The 20786-nt window shown below is 40.2% G+C and overlaps 1 protein-coding gene across 2 annotated transcripts in view; it reads right to left on the reverse strand.

Annotated features, from left to right (window-relative positions):
- Positions 1 to 20786, reverse strand: part of SLCO2B1 (solute carrier organic anion transporter family member 2B1) — an 84729-nt gene that overhangs the window by 13112 nt on the left and 50831 nt on the right. For both annotated transcript variants that reach the window (XM_051987105.1, XM_051987104.1), the window contains exons 8-10: positions 16468 to 16573; positions 9926 to 10280; positions 2043 to 2217 (exon numbers count right to left, since the gene is read on the reverse strand). In XM_051987105.1, coding sequence (XP_051843065.1) covers positions 2043 to 2217; positions 9926 to 10280; positions 16468 to 16573 — 636 coding nt within the window. The remainder of the gene's footprint in view (positions 1 to 2042; positions 2218 to 9925; positions 10281 to 16467; positions 16574 to 20786) is intronic.

Consider the following 20786-nt stretch of genomic DNA (forward strand, 5'->3'; position numbering starts at 1 on the left):
TTAATTGCTGTGTAATTCTGGACAAGTCACTTAAATATTAAATCATGAGCTCCTTGAGGACAGAGCTGTCTTTTCCATTCTTTGTATCCCCAGGACTTAGCACAGTGCCTAGCATAGTAGGAATTAATAAACAATTATTGACTTTATTTAACATCTTAACTGCATTAGCTATGGCACACTGTGGAGTCAAGTTGGACTTGTTTTTCACAAGTGGCAAAACTGAAGAAGGCCAAATTCTAAGACCAAAAAAGAAAAAAAAATACTGCCAATTAAAAAAAAAAAAAAAGGAAATGAACAGAGTCTATAAACTAAGTCCAATCAGTTTTTAAAATTTATTTTTAATTTATATTTTATTTTTTGCTGAGGGAATTGGGATTAAGTGACTTGCTCAAGGTCACACAGCTAGGAAATGTTGAATGTCTGAAGCCAGATTTGAATTCAGGACCTCCTGACTTCAGGGCTGGTGTTTTATCTACTATGCCACTTAGCTGCCCCTAGACCAATCAGATTGACTTTAATTCATGGAAAAATTCTAGAATGTATTTATATGAAAAGGATGTCTACCAATTCTCTAGATCACAAAGAATTTTATTATAATGGATCATGCCAGACTAACCCCATTTCCTATTTTTTTTTCTGTCTTTGAGTTCTCAGGGGAATGCCATAGATATAATTTACATAAATTTTAGTATGATGTTGTGCAAAGTGTCTTAAGTTATCCTTGTGGAGAAAATGGGGAGACTTTGGCTAGAGGATTACACAATTAGGAGGAATTAGAATGGCTTCAATGACTGCTTTTCAAAGAGTAGTCACTGATAGTTCCATGTACGGTTGGCTTAGGAGGTCTCTAGTGGAGTTCCTCAGGGATCATTAATTGCTCCTGTGCTGTTTAACATTTTTATCAATGACTTGGATATAGGCATAGAAGGCATACTTATTCAATTTTCAGATGACACAGTCACTGCTGGGAGAGGGATATCTAACACAAAGTGGCAGAATAAAGATCCAAACATCTCTCAAAGAGTCAGAAAGTTGGGTTAGAAGTAATACAATGGGGTAGCTAGATGGTTCAGTGCATCCCTGAACTCAGGAAAAGCTGAGTTCAAATTTAGCCTCACTTACTAGCTGTGTGATCCTAGGCAAGTCACTTAACTGCAATTGCTTCACCAAATTAAAAACAAAGAAGAAATAATGAGATAAAATGCAATAGTTACCTGTAAAATCATATACTTATGTTTGGGAAACTAACTTGATATATACAATATGGGGGAGACCTGGCTAGCTAGCATTAGTCTAAAAGACAGCTGAGAGTTTTAATGGATGGCAATTTGATGGAGAGTCTGTAGTTAAATGGAAGCTACAAAAGTTGAGGAGGTCTCAGATTGTCTTACATGCCACAGTGGCCTGTGCTAAGTAAAGGATGTCTTCTTCTGTGGCTGGCCAGATCTGAATGCAATGTTCAGCTCTGGAGGCCAAGAAGGATGCCAGTAAACTAGAGATAAACATTTTGAAAGAGATGGCAAAGGACCTTCAGAGTAGATGTCAGCAAGCCCTGGTTACCCTCTTCTTACCTCAGCTCTGATCATCTTACATAACTTAGCTAAAAGAAGTTAGGATAATTAACCTGAAGAAGAGACGACTTATAGGAACATGATAGCTGTTGGCAGGTATTTGAAGATCTCAAATATGGAAGCGAAATTAGATTTCTTCAATCTTGTTCTAGAAGGCAGATCCTGATGTAAAACTGCAGGAAATAGGATCAACCTTAATGTTAGGAATAGTATGAAAAATGAGAGCTGGTGAAGCAGGCCACCTCAGGTGTTAGTGAGGCCCCCAGGACTGGAAGCCTTCAAGAAAATGTTGGCTGAGCACTTGTTTTTCTGTAAGAAGGAATCTTGTTCAGCTACGTGGTAGACTAAGTGAACTCTGGGGTCTTTCCCAACTCTAGAGTCTGTGAAGGAACAATATTTTCTCTCTCCCTCCCTTGCCCCCCAGCTATTAGAAGAGAGAGGGAGAAGAGGAGATCTTTAAAGGAAACTCACTAAGTTTGGAAATTCTTCAAGTAAATCTGCATCATATTGAAACCCTGTGCAGCCAGCCTGACAGGGAGTAATATACTCAATGTTGGTAATGATGTCACACACAGGGTTGAAGTCATTCTTGGAGCAGGAACACAGCCGGGTACAGTTTAGGAATTCCTCATTTTCAGGAAAAGTACTGGAAAGAAAGCAATGTCACACAATCAGCTCTTCCCCCATGATAAGTGCTCCCCTCAAACTCTTCTATCTTTTCCACACCAATAATGTTTCTCAAAGAGCAATAACCTCAGAAATTCAGATATTTTTCCTAACCTCAACTATAAAAATGGAGAGAGTGAGAATAATATTATTGATACTGGCATTGCATTCTGTCAAATTCTTAGTAAAGAGTCCTATAGAGTCCCCTAGTTTGGAGCTGAGATATATGCAACATTTAGCTAATGATAACCTTCAGGAATCATTCAGAGTAGCTTTGTATTTGGGGAAGGTATAATCATTTTATAAATAATTTTAAATCCTTGATGTGCTATTGAATCTTTTTGCATGTCCACCATCAAAATAAGTCTTTGCTAAGTTCTGTAATTGAAAATTACTCCTTACTTAGATGGTATATACTAGATATATTGACCTGGGGTCAGTTTATCTGCAACTCAAGCCAGCATAGCTGCAGGAACTTTCTCAGATACAGATTTCTCTAGGACTTTCACAGATGAAGCAATGAAGCCCTGAGACCCTTCGCCCTTGATCAGAGCTAGAAGGAACCTTAGATAATAATAATTAAACAAGTAATAGTTATAAGGGGCTTTAAGATTTGCAAAGTAATTTGCATACATGATCTCACTGGATAATCCTAATATTTGGGTGAGATAAGTACTTCATATATTCTCTCTGTTTTACAGGTAAGGAAACTGAGGCTTGAAGAGCTTATTTGACTAGCCCAAGGTCACACAGCCTTATTAATGTCAAATATAGGAACTGAACACCAATCTCTCCTAACTTTAAGCCAAGCATTCCTTCCACTATATCTAAAACCCCCTGTCTCTTAGAGGTGATCTAATACAAATCCCTCATTTCATAGCTAGTTAATGAGTGAGAGACAATGCCAACGATACAGTAGAATTTAAGTCTTTTGAATTATTTGAAATAAATGACTGATTTAGGGAATCTTGGGGGTGGTTCTTTGTATGTGGCTAGAGTAATAGAAGAGACAGACATAGAAGACATAGAAGAGATGCTTAATACTTGTTGAATTGAACTGAGGTTTGGCTAACACTCAGATTTCCTGACTCCTTGAGGGATCCATCATGAAGCATGATGAGAGTGTATACTGGAGGGCCTGGTGAGCCCTTTGCAGCAAAGTTCTAAAATGGGTACTAAAAGGAGCAATGGAAGAAGAAGGTAAAAGTCTTTAAAGAATCTCTGGATTGAGGTGAAAGGCATAGCCCCTTCCCTCAGAGAGCCCCTGGTCCGAAAGACAGACATCATCTCTGTTCTCAGAAGATCCCTAATCAGAAATGATAAGATTCTGCCCAAAAGAAGCTCTGACTTTAAGAATAGGTAAAAAAACAGCCCATTACGGAATTCCTGGTTTGAGTCCACACTCTGAAAGAGAAATAAGAATTGCACTCGGGACATGGCCATAAAACAGAAAAAAATTAAGGAATACAACATAAATAACCTGTAAGCTCTGAAAGAATATCCAATGAAGGAATAAGTAAAACTAGTGAAGTTAATCAGAGAAAGCTTCTTGGAGGAGGTGGTTTAGAAGAAAATATGTAAAGGGGCAGAAGAGAAAGGAGAAGTATGTAGGACATTGGGGAATCTGTAGAGTAATGAGAGTGAGAGGAAGCTGTGGGGATGGCGAGAAGATAACTAAGGAATACAGCTATCTGATGTAGAGGCTGGAGTATCAGCCCCAAAGTCAGGAGGACCTGAGTTCAAATTTGACCTCAGACACTTAAAATACTTTCTGGCTGTGGCACTCTGGGCAAGTCACTTAACTGCAATTGCCTCAGGGGGGAAAAAAAGGAATACACGTATCAAAGGGACAGAAGTGTAAGGTAGCAGATTTCTATTCCATTTAAGGAATATTTAGAGCTGTCTCACAACAGACTAAGCACCTTCTTAAAGTTTTGAACTTCCTGTCATAGGAGCCTGTTGAAGGCTGGTCCTTATGCTCCTGAATGTAGGGAAGGGAGGAGAAGGATGAGGGAGAGGAAGAGACAAAGAAGGACAAGAAAGAGGAAGCAGAGGAGGAGGTAAAAGGGGCAGATAATTTTTGTCTCAAAGGGGCTCAAGATCTGGTATTCATATACCTAAAAAGCTGTCTTTGAAGAGTGATTATACTTGTTCTTTTTGGACCCACAAACAGAACTGTGGAATTGTGAATAGAAGTTACAGAGAAACAGATTCTGCCTCAAGAGAAACATTTTCCTAACAATCAGAACAGTCCAAAACTACAATGGGCTACCTCACTAATTATCGAGTTCCCCATCACTAAAAGTATTCAAGCACTGGCCAGATGAGTGACTGCCGCTGGAGGTATTGTAAAGGTGGGGGTTAGTTGGGTTCCCATGATGCCTTCCGACTCTAAGACTCTCAGAAATTCTGAGGAACTTGAAGAGTTTGGGATGAGGGTTAGGTGGAAGCCAGGTTGGGAAAGCTAGACTCGCCAAAATAGCTAGTGCTCTGTGAGATAATAAAGGGAGGGGGGCAAGTATCCAATACAGGAAGCTGAGATGATGATGATGAGGGTGACAATGAATGATCAACAATGATTGATGATAATGATCACTATAACTTGGAATTCTGGCAAAATTCTGGCAGTTAAGCCAAATTGGGAGGTTAGGGCTAAAGATCCCATTCCTAGGTGGGGGTAGAATACTGACAGGGGGCATAGGACTTAAGAATGTTGAGGAACTAGGAGACCAGGACATCCAAAGAAGGTAGAGGCTGGACTGGAGAAACCCATGAGCCGGCTGCTAAGCTTGTTGAGGAAGAGAAGGGGTGATCTGAGGGTTCAAGGCAATGGCCACAAGATCCCAGACATGACAGAGACAGCTTTAGAGGAGAGATTTAAAGGGATTGTTGACTGTTGATGGCAGTGGGAAAAACTGAAATGGCAAGCAAGGCTTATGCCGGCTCCTCCAACTGGCCTCATGTCAGGGGTTTGAAAATGAAAGAGCAGCTACCTTTGGAGAGGGAGCCAAGAGTGTGGGGGCTTCAGTGAGCACAAAAAGATGGAAGGGTGTGAGACGAAAGAGGAATTGGTTAACAATAGATGAGAGTGCTAGAAGGAACAGTGGAAAGGGAGAGAAGAGGAAGGGAGAGACCAAAGAGAGCAGCTGAGAAGGGCTGTCTTTGATGCTGTCCTCTTCTCACCTGCTCCATCTCCATGCTGATGGAAATGATAGGTTCCCAGGCCAGGCAGGGAAGGGGAGGAGCACAGGACCTTTGGGTGAGGGTATCCCAGGGGCTGGTTGAGGAAGCAAGCCAGTTGAGTGGGCAGTGGATCTGACCAGATGTCTAACAACTGCAGCAACCCTCTTTTACTCCCAGTTCTGAGCTTCTGATTGCTATAGAACCTCAAAGTTCACAAAATACAGTGATTCTTTGAAGAGCATCAGGAAGATTTCAGTATGCCCCTTTTTCCAGACAAGAAAATGGAGGTTCAGAACGGTTTGTCCAAAGTCACACAGAGAAGAAGCAGACATCTGAATGTTAAACCCTGATCCTGGTCTCCAGATTCAGTGTCTTTTGTCTTTCCAGGTGACTGTTGTCCTCGGAGGGCAGATGGGAGCAAACCAGGTTGGGTCCAAAGGGAGGTGAGCTGCTGCCACCCTGTTGTTATGACATTCCTACAGGAGAGGGAATGGGGAAGGTAGAGAACAGAAATCCTGGCACGAAGCCTTCTTTTTCTTATTTAAAAGAAAAAAAAAAAACTGTTGGTGTGCCTTAAACTGTCTTGGCGTGTCTGACACATGAGATGGGGGGCAGAAGCTGGAAAAACTTGGCTGCCACTTTCTATGTGGGTGGGACCAGAGCCAGGTGGCATTGGACAAGGGGATGCTGCCTAGGGAAGGAGAGTTTTCCAGAGCAATCTTTGCCAAGGTTTTCAAAAGCAGGGCCAATGCTCAGGTCTTCCAATGAGAGAGGCAGAGAACTAAATGGGGGAAACTGGCTTTGGGGCTGGAGGAATAAGGGTTTTATCTTGGCAATGCTCCCTATGAATCTAGGTAATTAAATTGCATCCCTTATTTGTGCCTCAGTTTCCTCCTCTGAAAAAAGGAGAGACTTAGACTACATGATCTCTGAAGTGTTTTTAAAATATTAAATTCTCTGATCTATGATCATATACATCATCCTAAGGGATTGTGGTGGTTCCTAGTGATATGTAGACTCCAGGATATCCCCAAGGTGTGGGAGCAATCTAACATATCCCAGAAAGTGATGGAGAATAGGTATCACAGTCAATCCATCAACACATTTGGATAAATTGGTATTTCCAGCTTTTGCACCAATGGATTCAGAGAGGAAGTCTAACAATATCTTTATTTGCAGGAGGGACATTTTCTGTGAAAGATAGGGAAGGGACAACCCCATCGGGGCCAATAGAGAGGGAAGATTTTCTTGGAGGGTTGCAGAAAGGGGATAAATTGAACAAATGAGGATCAGCTATGCAAAGTCACAGCTCAGAGTGAGTGTACATATCAATTGTTTCTATATTGGCCAGAAATGCTGAGGGTCTTCCCCTCCCAGACTGATTTTTTTTTTTTTTTGAGTAGGTAAAAGAGGCCATTCTTTTCCTAATTTCTTACCTAGCCTTAATTACTGTTGGGTGTTGCTTCAATCACACTGAGACCAGAAAAAGCCCTTAATTTTAAAAAGCCAAGCTCTCCTACTGCATCTCTAGTCGTCCTGATCTATATCCAATCACTAAACACAGATTTTGAGAAACTGAGGCTGATGACCTTGCACAGTCCTCCCTTACTTAGATGCAATTCATTTGCAAATCATGGCACCACCTCCCTCATGTCATAGCCCTCTTCAAGAACAAAGATAAACAACAACAACATTTTGGGAAGCTCAATGGCACAGTGGATGGAATGCTGGACCTGAAGTCAAGAAGACCCGAGTTTAATTTGGTCTCAGACACTTAACTAGCTATGTGACCCTTCGCAAGCCACTTAACCTTGTTTGCCTCAGTTTCCTCATCTGTAAAATAAGCTGGAGAAGGAAATGGCAAAACACTCCAGTATTTTTTCCAAGAAAACCCCAAATGGGGTCACAACAAGCTAGATACAATTTAAACTGAATAACAGTATTTCTATTTTTATAAGAGTTCCAAATTCTTGGTTAGGGGCACACTCAAGGAAGAAAGATGGGGATGGATGGGACAGAGCCTGAAAAGCATTGAAGGCCTGAAGCAAAGACTTAGTAAAAACCAAATGGGAATCATCAAGTATGACCTTGGGTTAGCCCCTTACCTTCCTTTCTGCAAAATGAGACAACTAGATGAGATGGTGCTTAAGATCATAACTAATTCTAACAGCTTACTTTATATGTTCTAACATTTCTTGCTCTTCTGAAACTTGTAGCATTAAAATTCTATGTTCTAGGAGTTCTTTCAACTCTGAGATTTTATATTCTCTATTCTAAGGTCTCTCTTAGCTCTTATATTCTATGAGCTAAGGCTTCTTGCTGCTCTTATGTTCTGTGTTCCAAGGTTTTTGTTTTAAGTTTTGGCATTCCTTAATTCTATGACCAAGGTCAGGGATGTTTGGGAAATTCTGTTCTGATATCAGAGCCAAATCTGAGACAAAAAGAGGGGCCTCTAAGAGAAATGTAATCTTTCTGGAGAAGATAGAAATGTTAACTTTACCAGCTGACTTAACAATTTTCAAGGGCCTAAGAGGACAGACTGGAGACAAAGTAGTAGGGGGAAGGGTGTGCAGGAGGGGAGGCTGACTGGAGGGGAGGTTACTGAGAATTAAATTGACTGGAAATGGTGAAAGTAAAGGGACAACTTGTTCCTCTATGGTTAAACAGAAGACAGGGAGGGGACTAATCTCTGGCTATTCTCCCAGGAGCAAGAGCTTCTTAGCATATTCAGGTCCAAGATCTTTACAATCCTACTTCTCACTGATATGATGAGAGAGGATTGAATTAGTATTCTGATGTGATCCTCAAATATAGAACACTAGGCTGCTATACAAAAGCTTTGTTCCTTCCCTAAGTGGGGAGCTTCTGTGGAAATCTCGAAGCTCAAAGTGCAGCTGAAGCTAGGAAGGCCTCCAAACTCCCATTAACCTATGGTTTACTCATTGATAGTCAATCAACAAGCATTTAAGAACCTACTATGTTCAAGGCTTTGTGCCAAGTGCTGAGGATAAAAAAAAAATGCCTCAAATAGTTCCTGCTCTCAAGATCTCAAGATGGCTCAGTCTAAAGGGAAAAGGATACCAACATGCAAACAGTTGTGTACAAACAAGATAGATTCAGGATAAATTGGAAATAATCTCAGGGGGAAGATGCTAGAATTAAGGAGGATCAGAACAGGCTTCTTGTAGAAAGTGGGATTTTAGCTGAGATTTGACGTAGCCAGAAGGCAGAGCTATCTAATACCCTTTCTACTTGTGATATGTTTTATGTTCTAATAGTTCATCTTCTTTCTCTCATTTCTGCCTATGTCATTCACAGATGACCCATATATGAAATCTTGGGGTTGGGTTTTTCCTCCCTTTCCCACCTCTCTCTCAGTTATCAAGTCCCATTAATTCTAAGCTAACAATTACTTTTGCATATATCACCTTCTCTTTATTCTCATTGTTATCATTCATATCATTGAACAATCACTTTGTAAAACCCAAAGAGCCTGCCCTTCAAAGACAAGAAACAGTACTATTTGGGATATAAGAAATCATAATATTCAACTAATATTTATTAAGTGCCTTCCATGTGGGAGCCCTGTGTTGGATTTTAGAGGGATACAAAGTTTAGTACAATACTGACCAAGTGATCAGGAAGTAACATATGAGCTACATTTTTAAGAGGTAGATGGTACATAGTGAGAGAGTGTCCCAAAACAGTAGAAGTGAAGGCAATTAGGTCAGAACCTCCAGAAGGCGAGGGGGATGGATAGGGAGCAGAGGGAAAGACAGGAGACCAAAAAAGTCATTCTTCCTGACTGGGGCACAGAGATACAGAAACAAGGCTGGAGGGTGGGTTAAAGTGTGGAGACCTTGAATCCCAGGTCTCAATTTGTAAGTGATTTGAATGAATACTAAATTTCACCAGTAGAATGGGTTTGAATTTCAATCCTCCCCTTGTGATATGAATGATGGCAATGATGGCATTGGATAAGATAGGGATAGGGGAAATACCATCACCATCATCACTAAAGCTCTCTTTTCTTTCTCAGATAAGGACCTCCCCCCACACTTCCTCAAAGCTCCCAATCTAGCAAGAGTCTGACATTAGGGGAATAGCATCTGGTTATAGCTTACTTTAATTTGTCCCTGCTGTAAAGTTATAGAGGTATCAACAAACATTTACTGTCTCTTGGTGTACCTTTTCAAGTGTCTTCTGGAGGCAACATCCCTTCTTTTGTGTCTTAAACTAGAGATTATCTTGGAAAAGGAAATGGCAAAATATTCCAGTCTATCTTTGCCAAGAAAATCCCAAAATGGAGTCACAAAGAGCCAGACATGAATGAAATGACTGAATAAAAAAAAGGTATTCTCTAATTGGAGAAATTTTGGATCTAATAGAAGGCTAGGACTAGTGGAGAGATTTGGGGGACAGGTAGCATCTTGTGGAGCTACTCACTTCCTACTTCAGGAATAACTACCACTCTGGCTTCTGCCAAGGATGGCTCCCTTACTTACCTGGGGCCAAAGATGTTGGCGATATGATGGGTAGGGCAGCCAGTGATGAAGAGTGGCAGACCAACTGTCAGGCAGCCAAAGCCTGCTCCTATCCCAACAGCTGCACAGTATTTGGAATTCAGATGGAAGCGATGAACCACCACACTTCCAGTTATGATGCCTAAGATGGCTCCAGGGACACTGATACTGCCAACGAGCAGGTTGGCATAGGAAGCGGTGATAGAGAACTGGCGCTCCAGGAATTTGGGCAGGAAGGTGGCCATCCCAGCCACCATGGAGGTCATGCTGACCTGGGCCAGGATCACCAGGAGGAAGATAGGGTGGCGCAGATTCCGTAGCAGAACTTTGGGGAAGACTGTCAGAGAAAGAAAGGGTCAGGTCAGAGCCATTCCTACATGATGCTCAGGGCTGAGAAGTGCTTAACAAGCACCTATGTCTACCTTCTAACTGTTGCAACACTCTTCTATAGTCTCTCCAGTGGTGATGGGATCTCACTGTTGAAGTAGGTGAATGGGGCAGCTTCGCGAGTTATTTCCAATTAGACCCACAATAAAGAGAATACTCTGAGTCTTGGGGTAGCCCATTTCTTATTGGCTTAATCATTAGGCAGAACTGAATTTCTTCTTTTATTTAAGTTCTCAAGGACCTTACGTTCTTCCTTATCATAAACCCAGTTGCTCACAGAATCCTAGATTCTAGAGATGGAACCAGTCTTAGAAGATGCATAGTTTTAATTCTTTTCCATTTCAGGAATTCCATTTATCTATTCTTTGAGGTAAATATGATAAATATCTTTTTTTTTATTATAGTTTTTTATTGACAGAACATAAGCATGGGTAGTTTTTCAATATTGTCCCTTGCAATCACTTCTGTTCCATCTTTTCCCTTACTTCCTTCCACCCCCTCCCCTAGATGACAGGCAGTCTCATACATGTTAAACATGTTAAAGTATATCTTAAATACAATATATGTGTACATTAAATATGACAAATATCAATCAATACGACCAAGTCTTAAGATGTCTTTTCCCCTTTTTCTTTACATAGGGTCATAGATATAGAGCTGGCAGAGACTTCGGGATCTTTCTAGTCCCAAATTCTTATTTTATAGATGGGGAATCTCATGCCAAGGGAGGCTAAGTGACTTGTTTAGGTCATACAAGTAGTAAGCCCTTAGGATGAAATTTGAACTCATCTTCTGTCAAAGACAATTATTTTCCTACTTGACCATGCTGCTTCCCATCTCTTCCCATTTCCTCCCCTTATTTCTCTTTCCTTCCTTTTCCTCCTATTTTCTTCTCTCTCTTCTTCTCCCCTCCCATTTCCTTCCTTCTTTTTCCTTCCCTTTGCTCTCCCTATTCCCTCCCATACTCTCCCCTCTCCTCCCATTCCATCCTCTTTCCTTTCCTCCCATCCTATCCCATCCCATTCCATCTCATCATTGTTCTATTCCACTTTGCTCTATCCTGTTCTATTTCTTTATCTCAGCATTTGCCTTTTTCTCCAGCTTGATTGATCCATTACTATTTCCCAACTTGTCTTCCCCCACCCAGTACCACATTGAACATTCAAAGAGATACGTTTAGATCAGACATGGTCCTTATAATCTAGTAGGAAAATAAGAAAGAAAAAAGAAAGATGTCAAAACTGGAGGGATCTTGGAAAATGCAGCAAAATGGTAAAACACACATTCATCCACTAAGCAAATGTGTGTTAAATACCTATTATAACAGACACCAAAGATACACAGTCTAGATAGAATTCTGTATCCTAAGGTCCCTTCCAACTCTCAGTCAAGCAATAAGCATTTGTTGAGCACCTACTGAGTGCTAAGTGCTAAAGATACAAAGAAAAGCAAAAAGCAGTCTCTGTTCTCAAGAAGTTCACAGCCTAATGGAGGAGACACCATACTGATATTTTTTTGTTCCATTGTGCCTTTGAGATCCGATATTTTACATTTTATGGTTCAGATTATTAGACTCTCAGAGCAGCATGGGACTTCAGAGGTAATTTAATACAACTTGTACCTGTATATAGACCCTCCCTTTGGTCAAAATGTTGAACATCCATGGCTGAGGCTTTGAGATGGATCAGAGAAAATCTCTTTGTGTCGCACTGTCCCTCCCTTTTTCTTCTTCTCTCTTTCTCTCTCTTTCTTCCTCCCCCCTCTCTTTTCTATGTTTCTCTCTTTCTCCCTCTTCTTCTGTCTGTCTCTCTCCCTCCTTCTCCCCTTCCTCCTTTCTCTCTCTCTCTTTTTCTCTCTGTCTCTCTCTCTTTCTTCTCTCTCTCTCCCCTTCCCTTTTTACTCCCTCCCTTTTTCTATGACTCTATCTCTTTCTCTTCTCACCTTCCCTCCTCTCCTCTCTGTTTCCCTCACTCTATTTCTTTCTCTTTCTCTCATTCTCTTATCTCTGTTGCTCTGTCTTCCTCTCTTTACTTCCTACTCATTAGAGGCTAGAAAGAACACAATAGTTAAGAGTCAGGACAACCAGGCACTTCCTACCTATATGATCATAAGTATATTCTTTAGCCTCTCCTGACCTTAGGAACCTCATCTGTAAAATGAGGAGAAGAATGGATGAAATGAATTCCAAATACTGTCTGGTTCTTCTGGGGTCTTGTAATTCAGTCAGTTATGAATACATCTAACTCTACTACTGTGTAGCCCATGTTATTTTGACTAAAAGTATGAGAACCTTTGTCAACTGCTTTGTTGTCTACTATTTCCAATACTATTGTTGAACACGCTATTTCCCATATTTGGTGAATCTGTTCTAAATCACTGATTTCTCTCACCCAATGCTAAAATTCTATGTCCTATTTTCTAAGAGTCCCCCTAGTCTTGATATCCTTTACTCTATGATCTGAAGTCCCTTCCAGCTCTGCCATTACATGACTCCAAGATGACAGAGCATGAAGCACTTGCCTCTGTTTGCAACAAGATTTACTTTATGTTAGAAAATTCCTTGGTTGTTCAGCTTTGAAGAGAATGACTGAGTTATGCTGAAATGTGTTTTCTAGAGAAACTCTGTAAGGCTGAAGCATCTGTGATGGTTTGAGGCTATGTCAAGGGAAGGCAGGAATATGGACTGTGACCATTGACAGGATGCTGGTAGAGTGAGAGAGTTACCTTTTCCCCATAGCCAAGGACTCTAAGTGAGCCTAACCTAGTTTCCCACTGCCTCCACCATGAATTACCATCATCAGAAGAGAATATCACTCCAAATGGAAGACCATATGGCCTGACACTAGGTGACCAGCCAGGAAGTCAGGCCAGGGAGCCGTCTCCCATGAAGCCAAGAAAATAAAAACAGTCTCTTATTATGGAGTAGATGGATAAGTATGGAATTCCCCTTCATTGTTCCTCATCCCTGATCCTCTGTTCCTTCCTGGACTATACCCTTAGCTATACAAACATAAATCATTAGAACAGGGAGGGAGCTTACTGATCATCTGTAATATTCTTGTTTCACAAATGTAGTAACTGAAACATGGGAAGAGTGTCACACAATGTCAGAGTAGGAAGAAACCCTAGCACGTAAAATGTTAGCACATAGAATATAAAACATAAGCTGGAAGGGACCTTCGACCCAGTGTCATTCACTCTGACTCCTTCATTTCCAGGAGCCTAAAAGGCAGAGCAGGAAAATGACCTAACCAAGTTCACGAGGCAAGCTGCCTAAAAATGCTCCAAGTAGCACAGAGACCTTGTGACAGACCTGAGCCCAGAACCACATCTCCCAAAACCCAGAACTGAGTCTTTCCCATTGATACAAAGCAACTGGCTTAGTCTTCCAAAGTCATCTTCTCCAAGAAGTCTTTAGATTAACCTTTTCTTATTCAGATCCCCTATTTTCATTGTACATTCAGCTTTCCCTACAAGATTTGAATCTGTAATTGCAGTTAAACAGTCTTACAAAATGTATTGCACGGTAGATCCCAAGTAGACTGCAGATTATCTGGCTTCAAGATCTATATTTCCTTGGTCAGGGACTATATGTTCCCCCATCCTAGACTGAGGGCTCACTGAAGTCAGGAGCTTCATCCTCACACCAGTGGTCCTTAATGGAGCAGTTATATGCTTTCTTCAGACTAGGGGCTGCCTGATGGCAAGGATCCAGTCTTCTTCCATCTATCTCCCTCTTCATAGGATGGAGCACCCAAGGCTCCTGAAACTCGGCTGAAGCCTGGAGTCAGGACTAAGATTGGTCCACTGGTCAAAAGACCGTGTGGTCAGGGATACTTTGGCCTCCATGACTTGCAGAGAAACCACAAAACACAATGTGGGTGAAGGCAATGGCTCAAAGAGCCATTTTCAGCCACTGATCCTAGCTAAGTTCACTCTGGCTTTTTGCCTCTGTTGTGATTAATAGGCGTGTGAATGTTTCAAAGTAATCATTCCTTCTGGTCATCAAGATTCCTAGGTCTCCAAGGTCAAGTAATACATCCTCTTGTTTCCAGGCACAATCCCACATGTAACCTCAGAGTCATCCATCTGATGGTATTTACACAGCACTTTAGGGTTCATAGAGAGAGTTATTTCATATGACCCTCACAATGATCCTATAAGGTAGATGCAATTCTTATTCCTATTTTCTAGATGAATAAGCCAAGTAGGAAGTATCTGAAGTCTTCCTGAGAAAATATATACATATATACATACACACATTATATACACACACACACACACACACATACACAGACAGAGAGAGAGAGAGAGAGAGAATCTCAGAGCAGGAGGGGACTAAGAATAGAACACATATGATATAAGAGTTGGGAGGAAACAGACTAAATAACATGATGCCTGAACTGAGTATATGGCCTTAGAACACAGAATGTCAGTACTTGGGAAAGCCTTAAAACCGATACAAACCATAAAATGTCAAAGCTAAAAGGATCTTCTTGGTATCTAGTTAAACCCTAGAATAAAGAATATCAGAGAGCTGGCAGGGCCCTAATAGTCTCTAACCCAGCTTTTTCACTTACAGAGGAAGAAACTGATGGCCAATAAAAGAAAAATGATTTATCCAAATTCTTAGGGCAAGTTATTGGCTAAGGAAGAACTAGAACCTCAGTCTGCTATCTCTTTTCATTATACCACCTTGCCTTACTATTTTCCTTTACATTCTTCACAGAGCCTAGCACAAGGCTGTGCTGTGAGTAGCTAACTCTCCATTCAATGAAGCAACAGGTTATCAACAATCTGTATCTTATCATTGGAGCAGTAAGGAGCCAGTGAATGTTTATGAGTGGGAGAATGTAAATATTTAGATCTGTGTCACAGAAAGATTATTTTGGCAGCAGTCTAAAAAATGTTTTGAAAAATGGAGACCTTGGAGACAGAGAGACTAGTGGGAGGCTTATAACAGTAGTTCAGATGCAACAGTAGCAGTGCAAATGAGAAGAGGTATTGAGAGGTATTGTGGAAGTCAAACAGATAGGACTTTGCAATGTACAGGATATGGAGGATCAGAAAGAGGGAAGAGGCAAAGATATAGGATATGGACCCCTGAGGATCAGGGAGTTATTACAAAGGGTCCACAAAAAAACAAATAAGCAAACATCATTGTGTCTTACACATATGTTTATCACCTTTTAAAAGTTTTATTTCTTATTTCCCAGGATATAGTATATAGAGCTCTGGGCCTGGAGTTAGGAAATTCTGAGTCCAAATCCAGCCTCAGACACTTTCTAGTAGGTGACCCTGGGCAAGCCAACCTCTGCTTGATTCAGTTTCTTTATCTGTAAAGTGGAAGTAATAAGAGCATCTATCTCCCAGGATTGTTGTGAGGATCTAATGAAAAAATAATTATTAAATGAACTCAGTACAGTGCCTGGTACATATTAGACACTACATAAAAGTTAATTATTATTATTATTACTGGACCACAAAAGTCTTGTTCAATTGAATTATTACTACTCACTTCTGGTGATTCAAATGATTCTTCCAGTTTGGAGGCAGCAATGTACAGTGGACAAAATGATGAATTTCAAGAGAAAGAGACAGAGAGAAAAAGACAAGAGACAGAAAGAAGGAGAGAAAGAAACATTTCCATTTGCAAAATAGAATAGAAAAAGAGGGTTATATGTGAAATCATAAATCTCCTTTATATATGTTTCTTTACAAAAGAAGTATGCAATAAATTCAACATGTTACTTTTGTGTATTATTCTTTTAAAAAGATATCTTGATGTTCTTGTGAGGAAGATAAAAGCACAGTTCTTTCCAAAGGATGGCTTTATATCATCATGATTGTGATCACTGGATGTTCCAGGAGAACCACTCTTACCATTTGGAGCTCTGCCGAATATTTGGCTTTCTAAATGGAGTCTCATATCAGAAATCTTTGGGAGCCACTACTCCGAAAAAGATTTTAAGATCAATGGTTTGACTGGTAATTGTCCATTTGTTCTCTGTTTTTGTGACTGTGTTCCCCATCTCTCGCCATCCTGCCTTTCTGTGTTGTCCAATTATCTCCCTTTCCCTTTTCCAGAACTCATACCTACATCTGACTGATCCCTGCTAGGCAAAAGGGACACTTACTTTTGATGAACTGTATCACAGTCAGGTCTGGAGCAATCTGGGCTGCTTCATCCTTCTTTTTGTCTGGGAAGTTATCTGTTCTCTGCTTAATGACAGAGTTTTCTCCCTATAAAGAGGTACAAAGCGATGGTCAGTGGGAGTGCTGGGTACTTTTCCTTTAGCCTTCTCCACCTAGGGGCTGGCTATGTGTCGAAAGGGAATGGAACATGAGGGAATGAAGGTGATGGTGCAAATGGGAAGGTAAAAACAACGCAGCAAACTTGTCATTATCTGCACATTTTCATTCTAAGATAGAGTAATTCACTACCCATTGCCATTATTAAGACCCCAATGGTTACATCACTGTTCTCAATAAGCCAGGACTGTATAGCTCTCATCAGAGAATGGCCCTATTCAGAGATGTTGTGAGGTTCAAATGAGAAAATGTTGGAAGCACTTTGAAGTTATAAAGTGCTATATAAATGCCAGTAATTATTATTATTAGTTATCAGGCTTCAAGTATGGTGATGACTTCAATCCCCGAGTCTTTTACTGCACTCCTACTAAGCTCAAGCAATATCTAAAGAGAAATACAGGGGTGTGTTGGCAAATGTTTTACAACTGAGGCTGGGGTGATGGGGATTTTAGTTTTAAATTTAATCTTCATTATTACTTTCTTAAGTTTAAGCAGTCAGCAAAATAATAAATGAAATCATAACTGAAAATTTAACAATGAGCTCTCCCAAGCTAGTTAGAGCTGGTTCCAGCATATCTTTAGATCTGTTCCAGAACACTAGCCTCTTTATTTGGAATTTCATCACCGAGTATACTGGAAAAGGCTCATTTGTTCAGTCTATGATTCAGACCTATCCTCAGCCTATCAGAAAGCCTTCTGATAGCAGGGCAAATTTTCAACTGTCCTTGGACCCAAACAAGGACAAAGATGGGATAATTCAAATTAATATCCAGCACCTGAAAAAACAAAATAATTCAACCTGGAATAGGCTACTTGGGACAGCTAGGTGGGGCTGCTAGGGGGTACAATGGATAGATTATTGGGCCTGGAATTAGGAAGATTCACTTTCCTGATTTCAAATCCAGTCTCAGACACTTCCTAGTTGTGTGACCCTAAGCAAGTCATTTAATCCTGCTTGCCTCAGTTTCCTTATGTCAAATGAACTAGAGAAGGAAATGGCCAATTGCTCAAGCATCTTTGCCAAAAAAAAACTCCAAACAGTGTCATGAAAAGTCCAACATGACTGAAATAATTAAACAACAAATTGCCAAATTTGTAAAAGACAACCCCTTTCCTTATATTAGGAGTTTCAAGGATTGCTATCTCAATTTCACAAAAGATTGGCAGAATAAAGGAACTTTTTAAAGATTAAACCATGGTCCAACTGCAATTCTTTTGATCTTGCTTTGTCCTTCTGCTTCTGGTTCCCAAATGAAAAGATTGCATGTAAGACAGGGTAGGAGAAGGCTATGAGTGAAGAAGAAGAAAGTATTGTGAATATATACCAGAGGACCTGGTTGCTGCAAAGGATCCCATTTGAGAAGGGGAAATTTGGAAGGACTGAGAAGCTGGAGGACAAGGAGAAAGACAAACTGAAAGAGGAGGAAAAAGTAGGTTTTAAGGTAAACTATTAAGATAAGGTTAGTAATGATGTGAACTGTGTCCCTTTATTTGGGGGAGAAGAATTGGAAAAGAATCTGTGGGGGAAGGGTGATTCGGGGTCTCAAACCCTTCCTTACTCTAGGAGGGGCCCACCTTTCTGTCCATAAGGGCAACACCTGGATAAGTAATTTCATTCAATTGGAAATCTATTGAGTGGCTCAAACTGCTCCCCACTTCCAGGCCAACAATGGCCCTATATGACCAAGGGTTTGTCAACCTATATTTGCAGAAGTTCTAACAGGATTTTGCCCACTAAGAAAGCTGTCTTCTTAGTGTAAATAAATACCCTTTTGCCACAGACTTCAGGTTTGTGAATTCAACCAGAGGAGATCTCTTAACCTCAATTCTCACACCTTATCATTAACAAAAGAGAAAAGGGAAAATGTGATGCTCCCAAGGATCTATTGAAGGTAAAAGAAGAAAGAAAACTGAGCCCTGAAGCACTTTATTCATTATGTCTCATCAGTTTTTGTTCTTCAGTTGTTTTTCAATCATGTCTGGCTGCTTATGACCCCTACTTGGGGTTTTCCTGATAAAGATTCTGGAATAGTTTGCCATTTCCTTCTCCAGCTCATTTTATAGATGAGGAAACTGAGGCAAATGAGGTTAAGTGACTTGCCCAAGGTCACAAAGTTATTAAATATCTGAGGTCAGATTTGAACTTGAGAAAATGAGTCTTCTTCATAACATAACATTCTTACTCTTTTTTTTTTTTGTTATTTGTTTGCATTTTGTTTTCTTACTCATTTTCTTACCTTTTGGATCTGATTTTTCTAATGCAGCAAGAGAACTGTATAAATATACTTACATATATTGGATTTAATATATATTTTAACATGTATAACATATATTGTTTTGCTTGCCATCTGGGGAAGAGGGAAGGAAAAGGAGGGGAAAATTTGAAACACAAGGCAATGCAAGGGTCAATGTTGAAAAATTATTCATGCATTTGTTTTGAAAATAAAAAGCTTTCAAAAAAAAAAAAAGAGAGAGAGAGAGAAGATGAGTCTTCCTAACTTCAGGCCTTGCATGCTATTGATTAGTCATTAATAGGTTCCAGGCCAAGCCCCATTTGGTCATTGTTTGAGTCCTAATTAAGTCAGGTTGAATGTAAATGGCAGTCATTTCTGCTTTGGCTGGAAACCCTGAGGATCTTCTGTAGAGGGTCCTCTTCAAAAATGAAGAACAAACAACAACCTTTGAATACTGACCTTCCTGGTTTTCTTTAAATCCCAAGTAAAATCTCACCTTTTACATGAAACTTCCACCAACTCCTCTTAATTCCAGTACCTTCCCTTGGTTATTTATCAAGAATAAAGGACAAACAGCAGCAATAGCTGCCAAGTAGCCTATTCCATGCTGAATTATTTTATTTTTTTAAGGTGCTGGATCTCACGTTACCCTCCATGGCACATATCTTGGGTATGACAAAAACACAAAAGATTTGACAAACTGGATGATTACTGTGCAATAGGAAGGGGGCTAAATTTGGAATAAGAGAATCTAAATTTGAATCTTAGTTCTGTTATTTATAATGTGTGACCATGGGCAGCTTAACCTCTCTGAGTCTCAACATCCTCATTTGAAAAATGAAGGAATTGAATTAGGTGATTTTTAAGTTCTTCTCTAATTCTAACTCTAACTCTAACTCTTTGATCCTTTGAAACTATTAACTATTGCTACAGATAATCAAGTCTCAGGTAAGCAACTCAAAATCTCAAGGACAAAAATGGCATTTTCATCCCTGCTCGAGATAAAAGGCAAAGGCTTCAGAAGAGAAGAAAAAAACTTAAAAGACAAACAATTAGTTAAGAAAATGGAGTCTAAAAATGAGATTTGTATTTCTGGACAATAGCCTAAAATATGGGCATGACAGGCTGTTAGCCAGGGGTTGAGTGCACCTAATAAGAGTTGGCAAAAATTAGCTGGCTAATAAATGGGTCATTACAATGAAGATGGAAGGAGGGAGTGAAAAAGGGGAAGAAGCAGAGACGGGAAGAGAGAGAATGGAAGGGGGAGGAGAGAAGTAGAACAATTGTTAAGCCTTTACCATGTGCTAGGCACTGTGCTGAATGCCAGGGTTACAAATGAGAGTAACAAACAAGCAAATTTCTGCCTTCAAGAAGGGTTCATTCTAATGTGTTTCTCCAGAATGATTGGTGAGGAGGAAAAGAAGTACAGATAAGGTAATTTGGCAGAGGGAGAAGACAAGCTATGTAGTACCATCAAGTTAGGTAACATTACAAAAGAAGCTGCAGTTGGGGGGGGGGGAGAATAGCATTAGGGATACCCATAAATTCAACAAGGCAAAATTTTAAAAATGAGTCGATAATAAAAACATATGACTTTAGATGGCTATATAAAAATGCACAAAGCATGGAAAAGGAGAAAATATTTCAAGGAGAAAACATGACTTCAGAGGTCAAAATGCCTACTTATTGTAGGTTGAAACCTATGACAGGAATATGATATTGGATGACCAATCTTATTCAAAAGGTATAAGATAAGTAAAAATCTGGGGAGAAGGTAAAGAGGGTAAAGTAACCTTATATACTAAAATGGTGGGGAGTGATGAGGAATTGCAGGAACAAAGCTGGGAGTGGGGACAGAGAAAAAAGTGTGCATCTGGATGCACATCTGGATGAACAGATCACAGCAGCAC

Source organism: Antechinus flavipes, chromosome 3, assembly GCF_016432865.1.
Source record: "Antechinus flavipes isolate AdamAnt ecotype Samford, QLD, Australia chromosome 3, AdamAnt_v2, whole genome shotgun sequence".
In the NCBI taxonomy this organism is placed as follows: domain Eukaryota; kingdom Metazoa; phylum Chordata; class Mammalia; order Dasyuromorphia; family Dasyuridae; genus Antechinus; species Antechinus flavipes.